The sequence below is a fragment of the Bubalus kerabau genome, chromosome 8 (genome assembly GCF_029407905.1).
Source record: "Bubalus kerabau isolate K-KA32 ecotype Philippines breed swamp buffalo chromosome 8, PCC_UOA_SB_1v2, whole genome shotgun sequence".
In the NCBI taxonomy this organism is placed as follows: Eukaryota; Metazoa; Chordata; class Mammalia; order Artiodactyla; family Bovidae; genus Bubalus; species Bubalus kerabau.
Genome location: NC_073631.1, coordinates 98,538,034 through 98,563,628, shown reverse-complemented (window position 1 = coordinate 98,563,628; position 25,595 = coordinate 98,538,034). Strand labels below are relative to the sequence as shown.

The 25,595-nt window shown below is 36.5% G+C and overlaps 1 protein-coding gene across 7 annotated transcripts in view; it reads right to left on the bottom strand.

The window, feature by feature from the left end:
• MKLN1 (muskelin 1) overlaps positions 1-25,595 on the bottom strand; it is a 381,880-nt gene that overhangs the window by 11,087 nt on the left and 345,198 nt on the right. For all 7 annotated transcript variants that reach the window (XM_055590941.1, XM_055590940.1, XM_055590944.1 and 4 more), the window contains 4 exons: positions 15,786-15,933; positions 14,743-14,857; positions 12,795-12,934; positions 5,529-5,631 (listed from right to left, as the gene is read on the bottom strand). In XM_055590941.1, coding sequence (XP_055446916.1) covers positions 5,529-5,631; positions 12,795-12,934; positions 14,743-14,857; positions 15,786-15,933 — 506 coding nt within the window. The remainder of the gene's footprint in view (positions 1-5,528; positions 5,632-12,794; positions 12,935-14,742; positions 14,858-15,785; positions 15,934-25,595) is intronic.

The following is a 25,595-nucleotide window of genomic DNA, read 5'->3' as shown; positions in this document are numbered from 1 at the left end:
GCTCACTGCTAGTATAAAATTGGAACTGCTTTTTAATTCTATTGGCCTTGTATTCTGTAACCTTGTCGAATTCTATTATCTTAGTATATTTTTGTAGATTGCATGATGTTTTCTACGTACACAATAATGTCATCTAAAGATGCAAATGGTTTTACTTGCTCCTTTTAAATCTATATGCTGTTTCTTTCGTTTTCTTATTGCACTAGCTAGTACTTCTGGCACAATGCTGAACAGAGGTGTTGACAGCAGACATCTTTTCCTTGTCATAATCTTAACGGAAAGGGTTTAACGTTTTATAATGAAGCATGGCACTAGCTGTATATTTTTCATAGATGCCCTTTATGAGACTTATGATATTTTTTTTATTCCCAGTTTGTTAAGAATTTTTATAATGAATGGGTTTTGCATTCTGTCAGATGCTTTATTCACTTATGGAGATGATGTATGGTTTTTCTCTTTCATTCTGCCAATGTGGTGAAATACAGTGACAGATTTTTAAAAGTTAAAACAACCTTGTACTCTAGCATAAACCCCCTCTTGGCCATCGTGCATTGGATTTAGAAACTGTTTTGTCTTCTTCTGATATCTAAGAATCTATACCAAACTGGCATTTTTTCTTCCTTAAAGTGTTGATAGAATTTACTGATATAACCATCTAGCCCTAGGATTTCCTCTTTTGGAAAGTTTTCAATTACAAATTCAACCTCTAATTGATAGAGGAGTTCCTTAAGATTTTATAATTCTTCTTGTTTTTGTAAGTTGTATCTTTAAAGAAATTTGTTCATCAAGTTGTTGAATTTGTTGACAAGTTGTTTATAATATTTCTGTAATATACTTTTATTGTAGAGAGGCTTGTAATGATTTCCCCTTTTCATCTGTGATGTTGATAATCTGTGTTTTCATTTTTTCTTTTCTTGATAAGTTTTGCTAGAGATTGACTAATTTTAGTTACTTTTTCAAAGAACCAACCTTTCACTTTTTACATTTTTTATTATTTCCCATTTTACTAATTTCCTATAGTCTAAATACTTATTTGGGATTAATTTGTTCCTCTTTTCTAACTTCAAAGATAAACTTCATAGGCACTATGTAGATGGGAGCGGGGGAGAAAACTGTTATTTTCACTATTCAATTAAATAAGTAGCACTGATATGTACTGGCCTAGAGTTTTAACAGGTACCAAGTAGTAGTATACAATCTGAATAAAGTCAGACCTCTCCCTGCAACTCCAGACTTGAATATCCAACTATCACTTCAACATCTCAAGTAGGCTATTTCATAGGCATCCCAAACTGAACACATGAAAAATTAAACTCCCAATTCCAGTCAGAAGTCTCCACCTTCTCATTTCATCTGACAGTAACTCCATCCTTTAGTTTTTCAGGCTCAATACTCTAGAGTCATTTCTTTCAACCCTACATCCAATCATAAAATTTCGTTGGTTCAACCTTTAAAATATATTGAGAATCAAAGCTGTTTTACTCATCATTTCTATCACTACTATTTTGGTCTGAGCAATCTAATCCCCCTTGCTTAGATTTATACACCTCCCTCAGAGCTCTCTTTGCCTCCATCTGTGTTCCTTTTTAGTCTATTTTCAATACAGTAATCAGTGCGACCTAATTAACACATAAAGCAGATTATATCACTCCTCTGCATGCACAATACCCTGATCTGGCTCCCTATTCAGAGTAAAAACCAAAGTTCTAACAATGACTTACAAAGTTATTTATAATCTGTTCTGCCAATAGCTGCTCTTACCTCTCTGACCTCACCTCTAATTACTCTGTCTCCTTACCTCTCTATTCCAGCCACAAAGGATGTCTCCTTGATGTTCTAAACAAAGCCAAATACTCTCATCCTAAGGTCTTTGTTCTAGCCCTCCTTTTGCTAGGAATTACCTTCCCCAAATTATCTACTTAGATCACTCCCTCATAATTCTTCAACTTTCTGTGCACATCTGATTTCTAAATGTGGTCTACTATGATTACTCTATTTAATAGCTGCAACTGTCCAATTCTTACCCTTTATATTTTTAATTGTTTAACTTTCCTATAATCCTTATCAAATTCTAATGCACCATATTTGTTTATTTAATATGTTTATTGCTCCTCCCCACTAGCTTGTAAGTATCTCCTGGGCAAGTATCTTGTTTGGTTCATTGGTGTCTCTCTTATGCCTTGCATATTGTAGAGACTCTACACATCTGTTAAATAAATGACACCAGTACTTCAAAAGTTCAGTAGAAAGATAATTAATACAAAATGTGCAAAACTGCCTGAAAACTTGTTTTTCTCATTCCTTCTTTATTATAGAACTCTCTCTAAAATTGGTAGAATCAGTTTTAGGCAACCTTTTCTTGGCCCTTTTCTAGAAAAAATAATGTAATTTTCATAAACATTATTATAATCTCATCACCAATTTAGAATCCACGTTCTGGAGACTGAAGAAAGCAAAGGACCATTATTTGGTACATAGTTGACAGTCTACCAGCAGTTCCCCACTAACAGGCACAATGATGATCCAAAAAAGGGGGAGAAAAATCTAAAAATCATTTTTGAAAGTGAAAGTCACTCAGTCATGTCCAACTCTTTGCGACCCCATGGAGTATACAGTCCATGGAATTCTCTAGCCCAGAATACTGGAGTGGGTAGCCTTTCCTCTCTCCAGGAGATCTTCCCAACCCAGGAATTGAACCCAGGTCTCCTGCATTGCAGGTGGATTCTTTACCAGCTGAGCCACCAGGGAAGCCCAAGAATACTGGAGTGGGTAGCCTATCCCTTCCTTCTCCAGTGGATCTTCCCAACCCAGGAATCGAACTGGGGTCTCCTGCGCTGCAGGAGTATTCTTTACCAACTGAGCTATCAGGGAAGCCAATTGCTGATAAAATCATTTAACATTTTGTAAAACGTACACAGAAAACAAAACCAAGCTACTACAAAAAATAAACAGCAGTATAGGCCTTTTTCAATAAGGGGAATGATTTCTTACAAGGAAAAGCGAAGATCTATATGCCCCACTAACAAATACTGTAAGTACATATACATACTGGAGCTGTCACCAGGGACTTCTTTCCCCAAACAAAATCTGGCCACACATTTTTAAACAAAATAATAAACTTACAGATCAGCAATTCTCAATGTTTTAGATGTGTTTTCAGTTTTCCATTATAAAAGAGCAGACAGAGAAGAATCCTCGAGTGTGGGTATTGTTTTGAAAAGTTTCTAAAGTGATTCGGATGCTGACACATACATGAATAACAAGAATAACATCACTTTTTCCTAACTTCTACTCAACAACTCTAAGCTTTTAAGAAACAGAATGGAAGTCTGTGGCATACAAAATCATAATTTGATAGTCTTCAGGAAAAGAGAAACTCACCATCAAAATTCTTAATATGACTATTTGAACTTGAGATACCTCCCTGTCCTGGTTTTTCCCATTAGCTTAGCTTTAAGAACAAACTGTCTGTTTTCTTTGGCCTACTTGCAACTCACACAGCTGAAATTATTTACTTCATAGTATTTTGTTTTGGTTTGGTTTGGTTTTAAAAAATAAGAGAAAAATGAATGTTCCCGGATTATAGCCATTTTAGACAGACTATGGTGAAAACACAAGAAAATCCATTTATCTCTCGAACACACAAGTCTAACAAAATGAACAATAATGCATTTTTCACAACTATCTTCAGCTTATTAATATAATCCATAACAGATTAATCTAAATATATTCTGCTACTTGGCAAAATCATGATTGTTGTTGTAGCTAAATTGTGCCCGACTCTTTGCAACCTCACAGACTGCAGCACACCAGGCTTCCCTGTCCTCCACTATCTCCCAGAGTTTGCTCAAATTCAAGTCCATTGAGTCAGTGATGCTATCTAACCATCTCATCCTCTGCCTCCCTCTTCTCCTTTTGCCTTCAATCTCTCCAAGCATTAGGGGATTTTCCAATAAGTTGCCTCTTTACATCAGGTGGTCAAATTATTGGAGCTGCAGATTCAGTATCAGTCCTTCCAATGAATATTCCAGGTTGACTTCCCTTAGGATTGACTGGTTTGATCTCCATGCAATCTAAGGGACTCTCAAGAGTCTTCTCCAACACCACAATTCGAAAGTATAATTTCTTCAGCACTCAGCCTTCTTTATGGTCCAACTCTCATATCTGGACATGACTAGGGAAAAACCATAGCTTTGACTATATGGACCTTTGCTGGCAAAGTGATGTCTCTGCTTTTTAATACCCTGCTAGGTTGGCCATAGCTTTCTTCCAAGGAGCAAGAGGCTTTTAATTTCACGGCTGCAGTCACTGCACTGACTTTGGAGCCCACGAAAATAAAATCTGTCACTGCTTCCACTTTTTCCCCTTCTGCTTGCCATGAAGTGTTGGGAGTAGATGCCATGATCTTTCTTCAGGGGGTTTTAAATTATGTTTTGCTGATCCTCCACCTACTGAACGGCTATAACCAATACTGAGTAAGAAAACTGGGGCTTATTTTCATCGTAGGCAACTATGAAAGAATATTTGTTTGTTTTGGTGCCAAGAACATGCAGGCTCTTCTGTTTGAAAGTACAATGAACCTGGGGCCTGAAAGTTATTCAACATTAAATCTGAAATCTGTGTCAATGCTGAACAGAGAAAAACGCTGTATGATGTTGCTATTACAAAGCCAAAGCACTGCAAAAGCTAACAGGGAAATAGAGGAATGGAACCACGTATAATCACCAATTCTGAGAGTGAAGGTAAATGGACTGCAGTTCAGATGTTGTTAGATGAAGCACGAACAAGAATAGCTGGTGAAAGGAAGAAGTGACAAAAGGAGTCTTAGAAGGTAGCAGGAACAAACGTTAGTAAGACCATGAAACTCATGGCAGGTGTATTCACACAGTGGGGATAAGCAGATACACCCTAAGAATATTCTTACAAACAGTTGCTTCCGTCCCATGTTATGTATCAAAAGAGAAAACCAAAACGTGATGATCTGTTACTAATTTCTCAAGCCTAGGGGCTACTGATGAACAAAGCTGGAGGCCTACGGCAAAACTGCAGTGCTACAACATCCATATAAGCAGGATCAAGCCAGCAGAGATGCTATTCCTACCAACCTCTCTTCACTCTCTTCTCATACTAAAGGAGAGTTTTCCTGCTTCTTTTAAGGAATTTTGGAGTACCAACAGAAAAAGTTTATATTGAACATTACATAACCCTTAAGTAAAAGAAGCACAGAACTACGGTAGAAGTAAAATTTTCTATTTCCTTCCCAATACAAACACTAATGTCTAAGTTACAACTTCATACCTGAGAATTCTTTTCTGAATGGATCACAGGTTTCTGACTTGAATCTTACATTATTAAATAGAAATATGTCTATTCGATTTCTATTTCATCTGCTCCATACCATTTTTAAGATATTTAGTGTTATCATATATTCCTCACTTCCCTTTAAACACTCAAGAACAAAGTCAACAAATGTAAGTTAGAAACTTTTTTTAAAAAGTTCAATTTCTAAAGTTTATTATCACCTTTACCTCTTTAGTCTCTTCTGGGTCTGAATGATCCACAGTTATATAAAGATCATTTTGTAAATATTTCAGAGCACTAAGGGGATCCATTTGGGCCTTTTCTTCAAACCTAGAAAATGCAAACAAAAATAGTAATTGCTTTAGAGTTATGAAAAAGCATCAGAAATGTCTTTCAAATCTGGAGTGATACTCTGTATCTGAGGAGATATTGTGGATATCAAAAAATCTGTGTTTAAGAATCCAGAAGTAAGAATACTGCCACTTATATAAACAGTGTACATGTGGAGCCTCTGGAAACAATGGTAACGCCAGGCTGTGGTGCTAGAGACTAGATAAGAACATTTCCTACCCTATTCTTAGGGACTTCCCTGGTGGCTCAGACAGTAAAGTGTCTGCCTACAATGCAGGAGACCCGGGTTCAATCCCTGGGTCGGGAAGATCTCCTGGAGAAGGAAATAGCAACCCACTCCAGTATTCTTGCCTGGAAAATCCCATGGATGGAGGAGCCTGGTAGGCTACATTCCATGGGGTTGCAAAGAGTCAGACACGACTGAGCAACTTCACTTACTCACTACCCTCTTCTTAAAACTATAAGCTAGGATCAAGTCAACTACTTACACAGTAGATATATCAAAAATTTTTTATAACAGAACTACAAAACAGTCAAATGTGTTTCATAAAAAAATAAGTAGGGATAAAATAAAAATACTTTCCTAGATTTGTGTCACATACTTTCCACTGGAGGTGTTTAACAGATACTTCAGAAACCAAAATGACTATAGTTTCTTTTAATGATTATATATTTTTAATGAGACTACTTCCACATCTCAGTCAGTAATAACAAAAACAACTGTACCAACCATTTATCAATTATTTGTGCTAGACACTGTATCAAGCATCTTATATATATCATTTCATTTATGCTCATATAACCCCTATAATGACAAGTTGATGATCATTTAAAAAGCAGAAGAGATGAAGAACTGTTGCCCAGTAAATGAATTTGGCCATGCTAAAACCTAGTAAGCAGCAGAAATAGAATTAAACTCAAGTTTCTCTGATTCCAAAGCAGAAAGGAAACAATGAGTTCTCCTAAATTAAAAAAGTCTGCTTCGACTATATATTTATTTAAATAATGATAATTCCTTTTGTAATAGAATTATATATGGATTTATTTCCAAAAAATTGGTATGCTTTTCAAAGTATTATACAAAAGGAAAGAAAAGATATTACATTTCATTTGGAAAAGGAAAATAGTAATGAGCCTTTCATGACTATGTTCAGCTGATGGCATCAACAATTTCCTGTGTTTAGAACTAACCTCAGTGAAAGGGTACCTGCAAGGAGGGGCAAAGACTGGCAAAATATTACAGTTTTCCTGTACCAGATAGTACCCTGATTGTCAGTCAGCCTTACAACCCTCAGATGAGAGTTTTAGTCATGTTACTCTACCATCCTGTCCACAATGAATTAGTTTTGGCACCTGAACCAAAAGCAGTCATCTTGAGCTTGCTGAGCCATTTATAGCGGTCTGGCAAAATCTTTCCAGGATACACTCTCCAGGGAACTTTCTCTAAGATAATCTCTTAGAGAATCTGAATGAGAGATACACAAGAACACAAAAACACAAACCACAGAAGGCAGTAGGTAGAAGACATGAAATGGCAGATTCTTTCCCTTCTATCCTTCTCTCCCGTCCTACCTAGCTACCTACCAAAGTTGTAAGAGAAGACAGAGTCAGGAAGCAGAACAAGAAAACCAGACAGAAAAGCAGAAATAGAAAGGCTCAATTACAAGGAAAGTTACTGTAGCTTCTAGCTAATCAGAATTGTCTCAGTATCTTAAACAATTCTTTATTAGGCCTCTCTGTTCAAATGCTAAGAAAGCACTTTAATTCTCTGGATATACTCATTCTTTTCCAGTGAGAAACTCTAAGTATGTCTTTATCCTTTGTAACCTGATAACTTAATCAACACATATCTATGGTTCTATTAAATAAATCCAGCAAAAGAATCCATTTTCCTGGAAGTTGTGTATTTTCTAAGCTTTTTTGGTTAGCCTGCTAAAACTTATTACTGGACTTACCTTTGCCATCTAGAATTATATTTCAGCCAATAATAGTGCCCTCTACCTAAAGGAACAAGGGACTAATACTATCAAAAACGGTTTTCTTTTGCCCCTTTCTATCCCCCAATCATGTTTGGAAACTTGAATGTTACAGAAGAGTGGCACTTTATTTTCTGTATCATGTGGCACCATTAAGAACAAAGACACATTCTTGGCAGTCAACACACTTCTCTCCCTCCAAATTTGTATTTTAACTAAAATTTATATTTTAACTAAATAGTAACAAATTTCAAAGGCTTATTATTTGCTCAATCACACAAAACTGTCTTTCAACTTCAGTCACTTTATTTCATGAATCACACTCACAAGATTTGCTAGTCTTTCATCATATAATTAAAAATTTAATAATTTGTTACTGATTATTATTTTCCTTATTCACTTTCATGCCTCACTTTGTGCATTTACTAGCACAAGTCACTAACAATGATGCTTTGTATCTAAAACTTAAAAGATGCCATAATGTTTCACAGTATTTCAGATTCCCATAAATTGTCATTTTGCCTGCCCACTGATAGATTTTTAAAGGAGAAAAACTGCCAAAGATCAAAAATAATATTTCTTAAGATGAGTTGGCTGTGTGGAAATGAATAATTCTACTTATTTCTAGAAGGAATGAAAATTAATTTTTCTGAAGGGCAACTTATACTTCATCAATTCTGCCTCTATCCTATAGAAATTTTGGATAGGGGTGCATACATGCATGCTTAGTCACTCAGTCATGTCCGACTCTCTGTGACCCCATGGACTGTAGCCTGCCAGACTCCTCTGCCCATGAGATTCTCCAGGCAAGAATACTGGAGTGTGTTGCCATTTCCTTCTCCAAAGGATCATCTCAATCCAGGGATCGAACCCAGGTCTCCTGGATAGCAGGTTGATTCTTCACCATCTGAGCAACCAGAGAAGCCACAGAGGAGCATACAGACTTATATAATAACATTAACTACACTGTTATTTCTGTTATTTGTAATTGCAAATAAGTTGGAAATAATCTAAATATTCTACAAAAGGAGACTAGTTATGTAAATGACACCGAGTAGAACACTGTATGTTCTACTATGTATGAATGTAGCCATTATATTTATATTTACTAATGTAAGTAAATTTATATTTACTAATGTAAGACCTTTTAGAACTAACACCCAAAAAAGATGTCCTTTTCATTATAGGGGACTGGAATGCAAAAGAATGAAGTCAAGAAACACCTGGACTAACAGGTAAATTTGGCCTTGGAATACGGAATGAAGCAGGGCAAAGACTAATAGAGTTTTGCCAAGAAAATGCACTGGTCATAGCAAACACCCTCTTCCAACAACACAAGAGAAGACTCTACACATGGACATCACCAGATGGTCAACACCAAAATCAGATTGATTATATTCTTTGCAGCCAAAGATGGAGAAGCTCTATACAGTCAGCAAAAACGAGACCGGGAGCTGACTGTGGCTCAGATCATGAACTCGTTGTTGCCAAATTCAGACTTAAATTGAAGAAAGCAGGGAAAACCACTAGACCATTCAGGTATGACCTAAATCAAATCCCTTATGATTATACAGTGGAAGTGAGAAATAGATTTAAGGGACTAGATCTGATAGGTAGAGTGCCTGATGAACTATGGATAGAGGTTCGTGACACTGTACAGGAGACAGGGATCAAGACCATCCCCATGGAAAAGAAATGCAAAAAAGCAAAATGGCTGTCTGGGGAGGCCTTACAAATAGCTGTGAAAAGAAGCGAAGCGAAAAGCAAAGGGGAAAAGGAAAGATATAAGCATCTGAATGCAGAGTTCCAAAGAATAGCAAGAAGAGAATAAGAAAGCTTTCCTCAGCGATCAATGCAAAGAAATAGAGGAAAACAAGAGAATGGGAAAGACTAGAGATCTCTTCAAGAAAATTAGAGATACCAAGGGAACATTTTATGCACAGATGGGCTCAATAAAGGACAGAAATGGTATGGACCTAACAGAAGCAGAAGATATCAAGAAGAGGTGGGAAGAATACACAGAAGAACTGTACAAAAAAGATCTTCATGACCCATATAATCATGATGGTGTGATCACTGACCTAGAGCCAGACATCCTGGAATGTGAAGTCAAGTGGGCTTAGAAAGAATCACTAGAAACAAAGCTAGTGGAGGTGATGGAATTCCAGTTGAGCTATTCCAAATCCTGAAAGATGATGCTGTTAAAGTGCTGCACTCAATATGCCAGCAAATTTGGAAAACTCAGCAGTGGCCACAGGACTGGAAAAGGTCAGTTTTCATTCCAATCCCAAAGAAAGGCAATGCCAAAGAATGCTCAAACTACCACACAACTGCACTCATCTCACATGCTAGTAAAGGAATGCTCAAAATTCTCCAAGCCAGGCTTCAGCAATACGCGAACCGTGAATTTCCAGATGTTCAAGCTGGTTTTAGAAAAGGCAGAGGAACCAGAGATCAAATTGCCAACATCCGCTGGATCATGGAAAAAGCAAGAGAGTTCCAGAAAAACATCTATTTCTGCTTTATTGACTATGCCAAAGCCTGTGACTGTGTGGATCACAATAAACTGTGGAAAATTCTTCAAGAGATGGGAATACCAGACCACCTGACCTGCCTCTTGAGAAACCTATATGCAGGTCAGGAAGCAACAGTTAGAACTGGACATGGAACAACAGACTGGTTCCAAATAGGAAAAGGAGTACATCAAGGCTGTATATTGTCACCCTGCTTATTTAACTTCTATGCAGAGTACATCCTGAGAAACGCTGGGCTGGAAGAAACACAAGGTGGAATCAAGATTGCCAGGAGGAATATCAATAACCTCAGATATGCAGATGACACCACCCTTATGGCAGAAAGTGAAGAGGAACTAAAGAGCCTCTTGGTGAAAGTGAAAGAGGAGAGTGAAAAAGTTGGCTTAAAGCTCAACATTCAGAAAACAAAGATCATGGCATCCGGTCCCATCACTTCATGGGAAATAGATGGGGAAACAGTGGAAACAGTGTCAGACTTTATTTTGGGGGGCTCCAAAATCACTGCAGATGGTGACTGCAGCCATGAAATTAAAAGACGCTTACTCCTTGGAAGGAAAGTTATGACCAACCTAGAGAGCATATTCAAAAGCAGAGACATTACTTTGCCAACAAAGGTCCGTCTAATCAAGGCTATGGTTTTTCCAGTGGTCATGTATGGATGTGAGAGTTGGACTGTGAAGAAAGCTGAGCGCCAAAGAATTGATGCTTTTGAACTGTGGTGTTGGAGAAGACTCTTGAGAGTCCCTTGGACTGCAAGGAGATCCAACCAGTCCATTCTGAAGGAGATCAGCCCTGGGATTTCTTTGGGAGGAATGATGCTAATGCTGAAACTCCAGTACTTTGGCCACCTCATGCGAAGAGTAGACTCATTGGAAAAGACCTGATGCTGGGAGGGATTGGGGGTGGGAGGAGAAGGGGACGACAGAGGATGAGATGGCTGGATGGCATCACCGACTCGATGGACGTTGAGTCTGAGTGAACTCCGGAAGTTGGTGATGGACAGGGAGGCCTGGCGTACTGAGATTCATGGTGTCGCAGAGTCAGACATGATTGAGCAACTGAACTGGAATTGGACTGGAAGGTACTTTAAGCTTAAATGTTGCTAGTCAGACAGAATTTATCTCTTGCTATCCAGCCAATGTGACAATTCAGCATCCTTCTCCTATAGATTCTATAGGAAATACTCTTACTTATTCATAGTAATGACAAAGCAACAGAAGCAACTCGTTTCTCTTATCAATTTGTTTCTTAAGCACAACTTGTGAAAGCAGAGTAAGAAATAACAGGTAAACATGATATGATAAAGGAATAAAAATCTATTTTATACCTATACTGCTACTGCTAAGTCACTTCAGTCGTGTCCGACTCTGTGCGACCCCACAGACAGCAACCCACCAGGCTCCCCCATCCCTGGGATTCTCCAGGCAAGAACACTGGAGTGGGTTGCCATTTCTTTCTCCAATGCATGAAAGTGAAAAGTGAAAGTGAAGTTGCTCAGTCATATCCAACTCTTAGCGACCCCATGGACTGCAGCCTACCAGGCTCCTCTGCCCATGGGATTTTCCAGGCAAGAGTACTGGAGTGGGGTGCCATTGCCTTCTCCTTTATACCTATACAGAGGTTTTAATTTTTTTTTATATATTAATAAACTAGAATACATAATTATATAATAAATATATAAATACACATACGTATGCATGTCTGTGTGTATACATATGTGTATGAAGTGGAAGTGGTGGTGGTGGTAAAGTGGTAAAAACTCTGGAGTCAGAATACTCAGGATCAAATACTGCTGTCACTGACTACTGAATGACCTTAGATGAGTTACACAATCCACTTAAAATGGCTCCATTTCTTCTTTTACAAAAAGAATAACTGTTACAGTAACTTCTCCACTGATTTATTGTGCAAATAACATGCAGGATTTAGCATACAAAAATTGTTCATAAATGGTATCTATTATCATCATTAAAAGCTGTCTCTCCCTTCAAACTGTAAATTTTAATTACACTCTAACACTATTAGGAACCAAAGGAATAGGTGTATTTTTCTACATTTTTCAGTAGCTTATCATTTGCTAAGGCTAAAAAGCAAACAAGACTGAGGAGATATATATGAAAATGTTTGATTACATGATTTTGCAATTATATTGCAAAAGTAATGATGCAAAACTATAATATTTTAAATTGTATTCTGAAACATCAAAGCATAAAGAGATTATTAAGTCAACTATATCATCATATTCACTGTTAAGAGAATCAACAATAGGTCAGTCAAATGCCAATAATTCTAGAAATGATATAATTTGTAGTGGGTTAGGCCTTGAGTTACTTGAAGGTAAGTTCAGCATGTTCATAGAAACTTTTTCCATTATTTTGACATTTGCAATATATCCTTGCTTATCTTTAATAACTTTTAGCATCAAGATCTATCTTCACTTTGTACCTTTCTTTGAAAAATAAAGACAAAAATAAGGAGAGTAACAGGGCATTTACAAAAGTCATGATCTTCACAATATTTACACTGTCGTGTCACTAAATTTCCAAAGATAAAGTCACATCTCCAAAGCTTAGGTAATACCAACAATAGCTGATAATGCTAAATAAAAGTTTTTAGTGAATTATTTTTATACCTGTGTTTTCTTATGAGGTACTTGCAATGCCGCAGTAAGTAATCCTTTGAAGGCCTACACAATTTCAGTGACCAGAAGTCATCTAATCTCATCTTTGGGGAGCATGATTTTCCTGGATTCCCACCAAATAAATAATGAACCTATAATAAATAAAGCAAACCAGATTGTTTTTAAATGCATGCATACTAAGGAAAGTCGTAGTAAAATTTCTTCATTTTGGTAGTAGTGTATAACAAGTAACTTGTTCAGCAGCTTTACTCATACAAAAAAACTAAAACATTCCTGCATGTCTACCAAAGGCTTCCTCTGATTTTTCTCAAGTTTCCATTTTACTTTAAAGTACTGTGATTACTTCCTTAAATTACATTTCATAATAAAATAAGTTGTATTACCACAGTTACACTGAAAATGGAAGACATAAAAATAAAGCAATGGTAGTAAGAAGCTATTCTAAGATACAGAGTTTGCTTAGGCAACAAATAATGGAGATTATCAAGTTAATCAAGTGTCAATCGTAATAAAAAATCTTTTAAAAAAACTGACACACAAGTTGAATCACTGAAGGTCAACAATAACTAGAAAGTTTTAAAAATTTTAGCATCTTACTTTTGTTGAATATGTTTCAAGATGAATATAACTGAATATTAACCTTAATGTTGAATATTAAATGAGATGTATGATTTGTGAAATAACTTTAAAAATATTATTCTATCATATAATTAATACTGTTAGATAGTTAGAATAGGAAACAGGAGTCCAATATAGTAGTGGCTAAAAGACAAAGAAAGGAAAAAGCCCATAAAAATAGAACAAAGGAAGTTCTAAGAACTGGCGTGAGAACCTCAGGTGAAGCAAACAGCCCTCCTGGCTAGCCCAATTTACACAGGGCAGGCTTAGGGGGAGGAGAAAAATCATATAAAAAGAGGAGTCAAAATTGAGCCCCGTGCTTCTTTTGGGTTGGTCCACCCTCACTCCCTCCTAGAGGATGTATTTTCCCTTGCTTGCCAAATAAAACTGAGCTGTAACCAAGCTGTAACACTGGTCTGCCACTTCAATTTTTGCTGTGGCAAGACAGAACTGAAGAAATTACACACTCCCCCGACAATACCACATAAGAAATGTAAAAGGAATGCAATAATGGCATAATGACACTATTAAATGTTTTGTAATATTCTGTATTCAAAGTGGTAAAGCATTTTTTGATATTTTGAAACATTTATAATCAGCAGTGTTATACAACAGAGATACTATTTCTATCCTATAGATGGGAATTCATTTAACCTTCACTTTGGGAGACTCTCAGAGAAAGGGGTTTTAGTTATTCGAATGGTATCGTTTACCTAAAGATCTCAAATGATTGAGAATTTAACAGAAAGAATACGGTTCTGTCAGTAATTTACTATATAATCTAAGCCCAATCATTAAACTATATGTAAAGTTTAAGGGAGAAATACCTAAAGTAACCACACTAAACACTTCGTGACACTAAAACTTCAGAATTCAGAACTATTTTCACAAGGCTGATGGAATAGATATGTCAATCATAGGAAAAATAAAGATTTCTTACACAACGGGAATATCTAAAATCAGGAAGTTATATATATCTTTTCATATCATGGAAAAAGGTATACAAGTGCTGAAAACTGTGTATCTTCTACTTGAATATTCATATTATAGAAACAATAGGCCACACTATATATCAGATCTATGCACCTAAGAAGCAACAGGCACTGGCCATTTTTATAAGAAGTGTGCCAGGAATTATGGATTATGCAAAAATGTTTATTCTTTTAAGGAATTTCAGGGAGAAGTGATATCTGTGCTACATATTCTAGTAAATGTTGGTTATTTTTATTCAGATCTACCGAAAATAATCAGCAACAGTTATTTTGAGATTCTTTCTGATTAGACGTCATAGAAAGTTTACCGGTCAATGTAGTTAGGATACCTTGTGTAATTCATCATATACAAGCTGATGGGCAAATCTTGGACATGGTTCTTCCTCCTGAAGACTTTTACTTGGATTATCCTTTGCAGCTTGATCATTCTTATAGACACAAGACCTGCAAGACATTGCTTTTAAGGCATTCTATCCTAGAAAATTAGCAGTACACATAAGGTTAATGTAATTGTAGCAAGCAAATTAATGCAATGTCTAATTACCAACAAAAATTTATAAATTTGTTCACATCAAATCTGAAAGTTCTGGTCACTCTCATATAAAATAATCCGAATTTGTTAGAACTGAGTTCTGAAGTTCTTTAATGTCCATCAAAATCTCATTTAAGAACAGGCTTAAACCAAAGGTTGAAAGAGATAATATCATATTTATCTATTCACAATAAAAACTCACAACAGATTGCTTTCATTCTTACTATAAATAAATGTCCTACTTAGAAGATAACAAATCCCTTAGTTGCTGAGCATCACCCTCCATTACTGAAGGGAGGTTCTCAGAAGTTCCTCTGTTCTGGGGAATATTCACTTAGGTAGTACTACAGAACATTAGAGCTGGGTCCTCTGGGTCAGTGTTTTTCAAACAAAAATGTACAGCAGTTCTGCGAGGTGCTCTGTGACAAAAGGGTCCTAGGTTTGAATACGCTAAATAATAATACTCCCCTTCCCGTGATCTTGCTCTAGTCAAACTGCTTCATTTCATAAAAACTAAGAAAGGCCTGGGAACATTAAAAATACATCATTCTCCAGCTTACACATCTACATGGTAGCAAAAGCTAGACTAAAATATAATTCTCTTGACGCTCAGACCAGGAGATATCTACTAACTGAAAAATTCAAAAGTAAAATCCATTGTTGGACATCACTGTAAACACAGGCACCAACACTGACTCTTCCAATCCCTAACATTGATATTAAAGTATATGACATCACAAACTAAGGTAAGCCTTCTACTTCCCTCTTCTGAATAAACCAACAACCTCAACCTCAAAGAAATGTTACACAGGGATTTCAACACAGACAAGAGCTACTTACCAACTATTTCTTACAATATCATAAATCCAGAATGAATTTCTGACATTCTCTTCCCTCTTTTCCTTGTCTTTGCTGAGTCCAGATAAGACATGTATTTCATTCAGCTCTGGATCAATGGTTGCTCTCTGTGTGAATCCTGTCATTGGAACTATAAATTGAAAGAGAAAATAAGAGGATAGTATTAACATTAGGTAACAGGTTAGTACTACTTCAGCACTTATTTTCTAACATATGATATAACTTTTATATTAAACAACAATCAAATGTTTATTGCCCTCTCCTCACTCTAAAACATAAGCTCTATAAGGGCAAAGGTTGTTTGGATCACTGTTTTGTTCCCAGTACCTAAAACAACTGCCTGGCATGTAATAGTTACTCAACTATTTGCTGAAATTCATGAACGATAACTATCAGGATGGAGTTAAGAGGAGGAAAGAGGTAGAACGAGTGTGCAATGTAATTATTTTTATTGAGGGAAGGGGCAATGCTTTATTTAACTGATTGATTCTCTGGACTGGTTCTAATTTAATAGCAGAGACAAAATATTTAAATCTTGACTAAGAAAAACAAAAATTTGACACACAGGTTTGTTTAATAAAGTCAAAGTCATCTAAAATACCTGTTTAAGACATATAATGAAATGACAAAGTTTCCAAGAAAAATAAATACTTGCGGGTAAAATATGCCATTTTGTTTTCCCGAGTGGTTTGGACTCCCTAGAGTCAATTTTATGACAAAAATATTTTATTTTCCTGAGAAATCCATTAAATAAGTGATGGTCATTTTGCATTATCCAGTACTTTGCAAAACACTGATATGGCAAATGCAAATCTTCTCACTATTGTTACTTGGAAATATTCAGTTCAGTTGTCACTCAGTTGTGTCCAACTCTTTGCGACCCCATGAACCGCAGCACGCCAGGCCTCCCTGTCCATCACCAACTCCCAGAGTTCACTCAAACTCACGTCCATTGAGTCAGTAATGCTAACCAGCCATCTCATCCTCTATCATCCCCTTTTTTTCCTTCCCCCAATCCCTCTCAGCATCTGAGTCTTTTCCAGTGAGTCAACTCTTTGCATGAGGTAGCCAAAGTTTCAGCTTTAGCATCATTCCTTCCAAAGAACACTCAGGACTGATCTCCTTTAGAAAGGACTGGATGGATCTCCTTGCAGTCCAAGGGACTCTCAAGAGTCTTCTCCAACACCACAGTTCAAAAGCATCAATTCTTTGGCGCTCAGCTTTCTTCACAGTCCAACTCTCACATCCATACATGACCAGTGGAAAAACCATAGCCTTGACTAGACGGACCTTTGCTGGCAAAGTAATGTCTCTGCTTTTCAATATGCTCTCTAGGTTGGTCATAACTTTTCCTTCCAAGGACTAAGCGTCTTTTAATTTCATGGCTGCAGTCACCATCTGCAGTGATTTTGGAGCCCCAAAAAATAAAGTCTGACACTGTTTCCACTGTTTCCCCATCTATTTCCCATGAAGTGACAGGAACAGATGCCAGGATCTTTGTTTTCTGAATGTTGAGCTTTAAGCCAACTTGTTCACTCTCCTCTTTCACTTTCATCAAGAGGCTTTTTAGTTCCCCTTCACTTTCTGCCATAAGGGTGGTGTCATCTGCATATCTGAGGTTATTGATATTTCTCCCGGCAATCTTGATTCCAGCTGGCGCTTCTTTCAGCCCAGCATTTCTCAGGATGTATTCTGCATAGAAGTTAAATAAGCAGGGTGACAATATACAGCCTTGACTACTCCTTTTCCTACTTGCAACCAGTCTGTTGTTCCATGTCCAGTTCTAACTGTTGCTTCCTGACCTGCATATAGGTTTCTCAAGAGGCAGGTCAGATGGCCTGGTATTCCCATCTCTTTCAAAATTTTCCACAGTTTATTGTGATCCACACAGTAGTTGAAATATAATTTTATGATTGACAACATACTTGCTACAGATCTAAAAACAATGCCATTGTTTCAGTATTAAATTTCTTTTATACACGAACAAGTATCATATGCTGAAAAAGCTACACAAACATCAGCTTGAAGTAAAACATTTCAGTCAATTCATAATACTACAGAAGCAGATGGTAACCACACTAATACTCATTTGTCTTTATCTTCTTTAGTAGGGTCAAATAATGCAATATTGACTTTTTCCTAGTTTAACTCATGTGTCTTTTATATTCATATTCAATAAGTTTGTTAGGAATATTTTAGAGACTATCCAAATGTATTCCACAGTAAATATAGTAAAACCCTGCATGCACACACACATATGTAACATATGCATCCATAGACAAATACATTTATCTTGATACACACATACACCAACCTAACCTTAATAATAACCTCAACTCTCATTCTACATCATTTTTAGTGGTCATGTAAAGCCTGGTATTTTCTACTTAAACCCTGGTAAACTTTCAGAAGTACCTTGGTTCTGACCTGTTCCTCAGATAATCTTGGAAGATAAAACAGTAAAGAAATGAAATCATTTTCATTAATGGTAGAAGCAGAGGACATAACTGCCTAAATATTTTTTGCCCTTAAATTTCTTCATTCCATTTAGAATTCTATAACATGGGTTGACAAACTATGGCTCAATCTGATTTGCTTAGGTTCAAATCAGGCCTCAGTCAATCATCCACACTGTGGCTGTGACTGATTTCACCCCACAATAGCAAGGTTGAGTAGCTGCAATGGCAATAATTACAGCTGGTTCTTCACAGAAAACATCTGCTAATCCCTATTCTATAATCTTTTAAAAGGCAAATATCAAGAGATATATGACTTATAAATGAATGCAGCAAACTGCTTACCTTAAATAAGGACCCACTGAGGAAATGGAAATTTCTGGGTGGAATGGAAATCAGTAGAGTGGGAAAGAGATTTTGAATTCTATTAAAACAGGGCTGGAGTCACTAAGAGGAGAATAAAGGAGTCCTGGGCTATGCAAGACAAGGAAGAACGCAGAGGGATGTAAGACCAAGTTTTACATGCTTCCTCTTCCATACTGTCACATTTTTACCTAGAAGCAGCTTTGTAACATAAGAAAAAAATGACAAGTGTTCCTTCTTAAAAACAAAAGCAGTGGGCCGGTTTACAATACTTAGGGAGGCAAGACTTCCGTGTTTACCAAATGTGTATTATAAGAATTATAAAAAATTACTTTGATTATAAAGCATATTAGAAAACATATACTTCCCATTTCTTTGCTCTTTCATATACAATATGCCTTTTACTCTACATAACACTGATTTTTGCATCAGAGTTATATATTTAAATCTTTTACTGGCTTTTTAAACAACTTTACTGAATATTAACCAAATACCATGTAATTCATCTATTCACATAGCTTGGTTGTTTTTTTTTTAATCCTGTAAAACTATCATCACAATCTAATTTTATAATATTTTTATCACTCCAAAAACAAACCCTGTACCCATCAGGAATCATTTCCCACCCCCTTTCTGCCCACTGGGTCACAGCATCATTTGACATGTCTACCAACAATGAGTGTGCAGCAGAGACAGGCACAGTGAGAGGATCCTGAGACACAGAGATCAATCAGGAGGCTGTTAAGAATGCAATGGAGTGGAATGAACAAAAGCAGGAAGGAAGTATCAATAAACAAGCATTTATTTCCATCAGCACAAAAATATAAAAATCTCTGAACTGGCTTAAGAGAGACTTGGAATGGACACTTGTGGAAAAATAAGAGTAAAAATGTTTCATTGAAATTTTTTGGAGGTTTTCAAATATTTTACTCTAAAATATTCAAATGCAAAATCTCTCAAGGACAGAATTTCTATTAATTCTTAAGTTTACAGACCTTTACAAATATAATTTTTATTGCATACTAATGACAAGAAAAATGTTCACATATACAATATTTACATACATGTGAATAGAAAAAAATAATTAAGTACATAAAAATAATAGCTATTGGAGACGGGGAAGTTAGGACATTTTAACTTTCTAATTATATAACATGAAAACTTCCAATATATATTGCTTTTATAGTTAAAAGAAGAACAATCTAAACCAAAATACAGAAAAAAAAAATATCTGGTTATACACACTGGGAACTTTTAGTAATAAGTGAAAAATTCTCACACATCCTCTCAAATTTCTCAAGGACAAAATTTTACATTAATATTTGAAATGCTGCTATTTACATGGAAAGAGAATTCAGGTTTCAAAAGACAATTTTAATGGCACTAAAAACCCCTATGTTTTAAAATCATTTAGCTACAAAACTAAAACTAGAGATTAAAGTATTTTTTCTCTAAAAAATAAAAATGAAAACATATCTAAAGAGTTCCTAAAATTAAGGGTTAATTCAAACTTACACTGAATATATCTATGTTAATGGCCTTTTGCTTAAATTTTACAAATTGTACTTAAGTTTAATTCCTATTTCCATTCCACTCTCCACACACTAACAATTCAAAGAACATTTCAATAAGAAACCAATAAAAATAAAGCCTTTCCTCTAATTTGAAAAGATACACCCACCCCAGTATTCATAGAAACACTATTTACAATAGCCAAGAAATGGAAGAGACCTAAATGTCCACTAACAGGTAAAAGGATAAAGATGTATGTGTATGTGTGTGTGTGTATATATATATATATATATATATATATATATATATATATATATATAAAAACACGACTCCACCACAAAAAAGAAGGAAATAATGCCATTTGTAGAACATGGATTTTGCCTTTTCATACTTTTCATAGACAGATGGGCACAATAAAGGACAGAAACGGCAAGGACCTAACAGAAGCAGAAGAGTTTAAGAAAAGGTGGCAAGAATACACAGAAGAACTATACTAAAAAAGATCTTAATGACGCAGATAATCACGATGGTGTGATCACTCACCTAGAGTCAGACATCCTGGAATGTTAAGTTAAGTGGGCCTTACGAAGCATCACTATGAACAAAGCTAGTGGAGGTGATGGCATTCCAGCTGAGCTATTTCTAATCCTAAAAGACGATGCTGCTAAAGTGCCACACTTAACATGCCAGTAAATTTAGAAAACACAGCAGTGGCCACAGGACTGGAAAAGGTCAGTCTTCATTCCAATCCCAAAGAATGTTCAAACTATCAGACACCTCCACTCATTTCACATCCTAGTAAGGTTATGCTCAAAATCCTTCAAGCTAGGCTTCAGCAGAACGTGAACCAAGAACCTTCAGATGTACAGGCTGGATTTAGAAAAAGCAGAGGAACCAAAGATCAAGTTGTCAACATCAGGTGGATCATACAGAAAGCAAGAGAGCTCCGGAAAAACATCTATTTCTGCTTCATTGACTACACTAAAGCCCTTGACTGTGGATCACATCAAAGTGTGGAAAATTCTTAAAGAGATAGGAATACTCAGTTTAGTTCAGCCACTCAGTTCTGTCCAACTCTTTGCGACCCCATGGACTGTAGCACATCAGGCCTCTCTTCCATCACCAACACCCAGAGTTTACTCAAACTCATGTTCATTGAGTCAGTGATGCCATCCAAACATCTCATCCTGTCGTCCCCTTCTCCTCCCGCCTTCAATCTTTCCCAACATAGGGTCTTTTCAAATGAGTCAGCTCTTTGCCTCAGGTGTGTGTGTGAAGTTGCTCAGTCGTGTCCGACTCTTTGCGATCCCGTGGACTGTAGCCCGCCAGGCTCCTCTGTCCATGGATTCTCCAGGCAAGAATACTGGAGTGGGTTGCCATTTCCTTTTCCAGGGGATCTTCCCAACCCAGGTATCGAACCTGGGTCTCCTACATTGCAGGCGGACACTTTATCCTCTGAGCCACCAGGGAAGCCACCTGGTAGCCAAAGAATTAGAGTTTCAGCTTCAACATCAGTCCTTCCAATGTATATTCAGGACTGATTTCCTTTCCTTTGTCCTCCCTGCAGTCCAAGGGACTCTCAAGAGTCTTCTCCAACACCACAGTTCAAAAGCATCAATTCTTTGGCACTCAGCTTTCTTTATAGTCCAACTTTCAAATCCATACATGACTACTGGAAAAACCATAGTCTTGACTAGATGGACCTTTGTTGGCAAAGTAATGTCTCTGCTTTTAAATACGCTGTCTAGGTTGGTCATAACTTTTCTTCCAAGGAGTAAGCGTCTTTTAACTTAATGACTGCAATCACCATCTGCAGTGATTTTGGAGCCCCCCAAAAATAAAGTCTGTCACTGTTTCCACTGTTAGGAATACTAGACCACCTTATTTGTCTCCTGAGAATACTGTACGCAGGACAAGGAGCAACAGTTAGAACTGGATACAGAACAATAGACTGATTCAAAATTGGGAAAGGAAGTACGTCAAAGCCGTATAATGTCACCCTGCTTATTTAACTCATATGCAGAGTGCATCATGCAAAAGACCGGGCTGGATGAATCACGAGCTGGAATTAAGACTGCCAGAAGAAGTATCAACCACCTCAGATATGCAGATGATACTACCCTAATGGCAGAAAGCAAAGAAGAACTAAAGAACTTCTTGATGAAGGTGGAAGAGGAGAGTGAAAAAGCTGACTTAAAACTCAACATTCAAAAAACTATGATCATGGCCATCTAGTCCCAACACTTTGTGGCAAACAGATGGGGAAGAAGTGTTAATTAACAGTGACAGATTTCATTTTCTTGGGCTCCAAAGTCATTGTGGACAGTGACTGCAGCCACAAAATTCAAAGATGCTTGGTCCTTGGAGGAAAAGCTATGACAAACCTAGACAGTATATTAAAAAGCAGAGACATCACTTTATCAACAAAAGTCCATATAGTCAAAGTTATGGTTTTTCTAGTAGTCATGTACAGATATGAGAGTTGGACCATACAGAAGGCTGAGCACCAAAGAATTGATGCTTTCGAACTTTGATGCTGGAAATGATTCTGAAGAGTCCCTTGGACTGCAAGGAGATCAAACTAGTCAATCCTAAAGGAAATTAACCCTGAATATTCATTGGAAGGACTGCTGTTGAAGTTGAAGTGCCAATACTCTGGGCCCCCTGATGCGAAGAGCTAACTCATTGGAAAAGACCCTGATGCAGGAAAGACTGAGGGCAGGAGAAGGGGGAGACAGAGGTTGAGATGGTTGGATGGCATCACCGACTCAGCGGACATGAGTTTGAGCAAACTCTGGGAGATAGTGAAGGACAGGGAAGCCTGGCATGCTGCAGTTCATGGGGTCGCAAAGAGCTGGACAAGACTTAGTGACCGAACAATGACAACAGCAACATGGATGGACCTAGCGATTGTTATACTAAGTGAAGTCTTTAGAGAAAGACAAATACCATCACTTATATGTAGAATCTAAACTATGACACAAATGAACTTAGAGAATAGAACCAGACTCACAGATAGAAAACAAACTTATGGTTACCAAAGGAGAAAGGGTAGGAAGGGATAAAATAGGAGTTTGGGATCTGCAGATACAAATCACTACATACAAAATAAACAACAAGGTCCTACTTATGGCACAGGGGGAACTATATTCAGTATCCTGAATAATCTATAATGGAAAAGAATATGATGGATTTTGCTGTACCAGAAACTAACACAACATTGTAAATTAAGAGTACTTCAATTAAAAAAAAATAAAGTTTTCCATATCTACCTTCAAAAGAAGTCTGGATTTGTTATCTTCTTTGTAAACAGGAGGAAAAAAACTTATTTTTCATTTTAAGCAAAGGCTTTATGAATTCTTACTAAAGAAAATTACATGTAAAATGTTACATATATACAGAAACCAAAGAATTATGGTCTAGCCCTAGCAGGTATTTTAGAGTTGAATTTTTACTACCAACAGCTGCTGCTTATTAAATCGAAAGGTTGGGGCTTTTGGTTTTAGATAGTAAGCTAAACCTTAACCACCTTTTCCTTCCTTCCCAGCATCCCACTTGAAATGGCAGAATTCCAGCCAAAAGAAAAACAAAGAAACAGGACTGGAAATGTCAAGAAAGTACCAAGAGATAAGAAATTCTGAGGAATCTTGAGAAACAGCAGTTGGGATTATACTGACAAATCACAACCAAGGAAAAGAGAGCCCAACTCACTCGCAATATAAGATGGAAAATTTCTGAGTAAATCATCAAATACAAAAAGCAGGAGTGGACCATGAGAAAGACTCCTGTGGCGAGCTTATAATAAGGACACAGGGGCCTGAGTAAGAATGAGAGCAGAGCTTAAAGTGACTCCAAATCTTCACCACAGACATTAGGTGAAGATAGGAAACAAGGCAGCTGTGCTTTGATAACCATGTATATGTCCCAACCTGCCTTCCTATCCTCAGTTTATGCACCCTATAAGAAAGCCTGCATGCATATAAGCTTGCATCCTGTAAGAAAGGTTGCAAAACTGTCAGAGTCTGGTTAAAGTCAGAGTCTGGTTAAAGTGAGAAGTCTTTTGAAAAAAAAAAAAAAAGAGAGACATACAATGCACAGGAAACCACTGTCAACTACCTTCTTTAACTGATATAGACCTTTATTCATAAATTTTAATGTTTAGACAAGAATCACATGATAATGAGAAAAAAAAATCAGCAATGTAAAGAGAGGGACCTAGATGAACAAACAGAACAAGAAGAAAAGATAAATCGCAGAAAGGAACAGAACTCTAAAGAAAAAGCACAAACTCATTATCATTGTAAAGTAAAGAAAACATTACATGTGTAACACAAAATTAAACTTCCACAAAAAAGAGGCACAGCATATGAAAAGACATTAAAAAGTAAAACTATAACAGAAAATCAAATAACAGAATGAAAACAAAATGTGTATAGTAAAAACAAAGTCAGTCATTTCAGATAAAAATGACAAATTATCAGAATATATAGCATAAAGATATAGAAATTATGATTAAGATATAGAAAAACATTAAGGGACACAGAGGATAAAGCCATGGAAGTAAAAAAATCTGTCTGAAAAGTATACCAGAAAGAGAAATGAAATAATGTAGAAAAAAGGAATAAAGAAAACTTTCCTGAACAAAAGAAATAAGTGGGTGTTCTGTTTGAAAGAGCCTAGGGTGCTAAGCACATACATACACACATATATACACACATTTCCTAGTGAAATTTCAAAAATTCAGGGATTAAAAGAAAATTCTAAAAGCTTCCAGAGAGAAAAAGCAGGTTATTATACACAGAGGAATAAGTATCAAACTAACACTAGACCTTTTATCAGTAATAAAGAATGCTAGAATACAACTAAGCAATTAACTTAAAAAATTTCTTGGAATTTAAAAAGATATGGAACTAAAAATTCTATTTCCTGTTAAATTAGCAATCCCAATAGTGAGGGGAAAATAAAGGAATTTTTGGATCAGCAAATATATTAAAGTTTATACTGATAACTGCATCTGAAAAAATTCTTTGAATTTTAAACATAAATGAATCCAACATAAAGAATGACATGGGATAGAAGAAACAGTGGCAGTGATATATGACACAGGAAAAGAAAAGGAAGCTTGAAAGGTAATAAAGGCCCATTAGGTCTTAAGCACTGTGTATAAGACATTTTGGAATGAAAAAGTTTTAATAATGTAGAACATTTTCTCCTCTGTAAGTCCAATCACAACACCTGAATTTATATAGTGCCCCTTCCCCCTCCGTCATATTTTCATGCTTAGAATTTTGATTCTAATATTTTCCTTCAGTCAGTAATAAATTTCCTCAAGATAATTTGATTACCACCTCTCACCTCTAGATTTCTCATGTGTCTTGCTTTCAAATGGATTTTCAATACGTGTCTTCATTTGGTAAACTTCAAGGCAAAAATATCTGATATTTTATTTTATCTTCATATG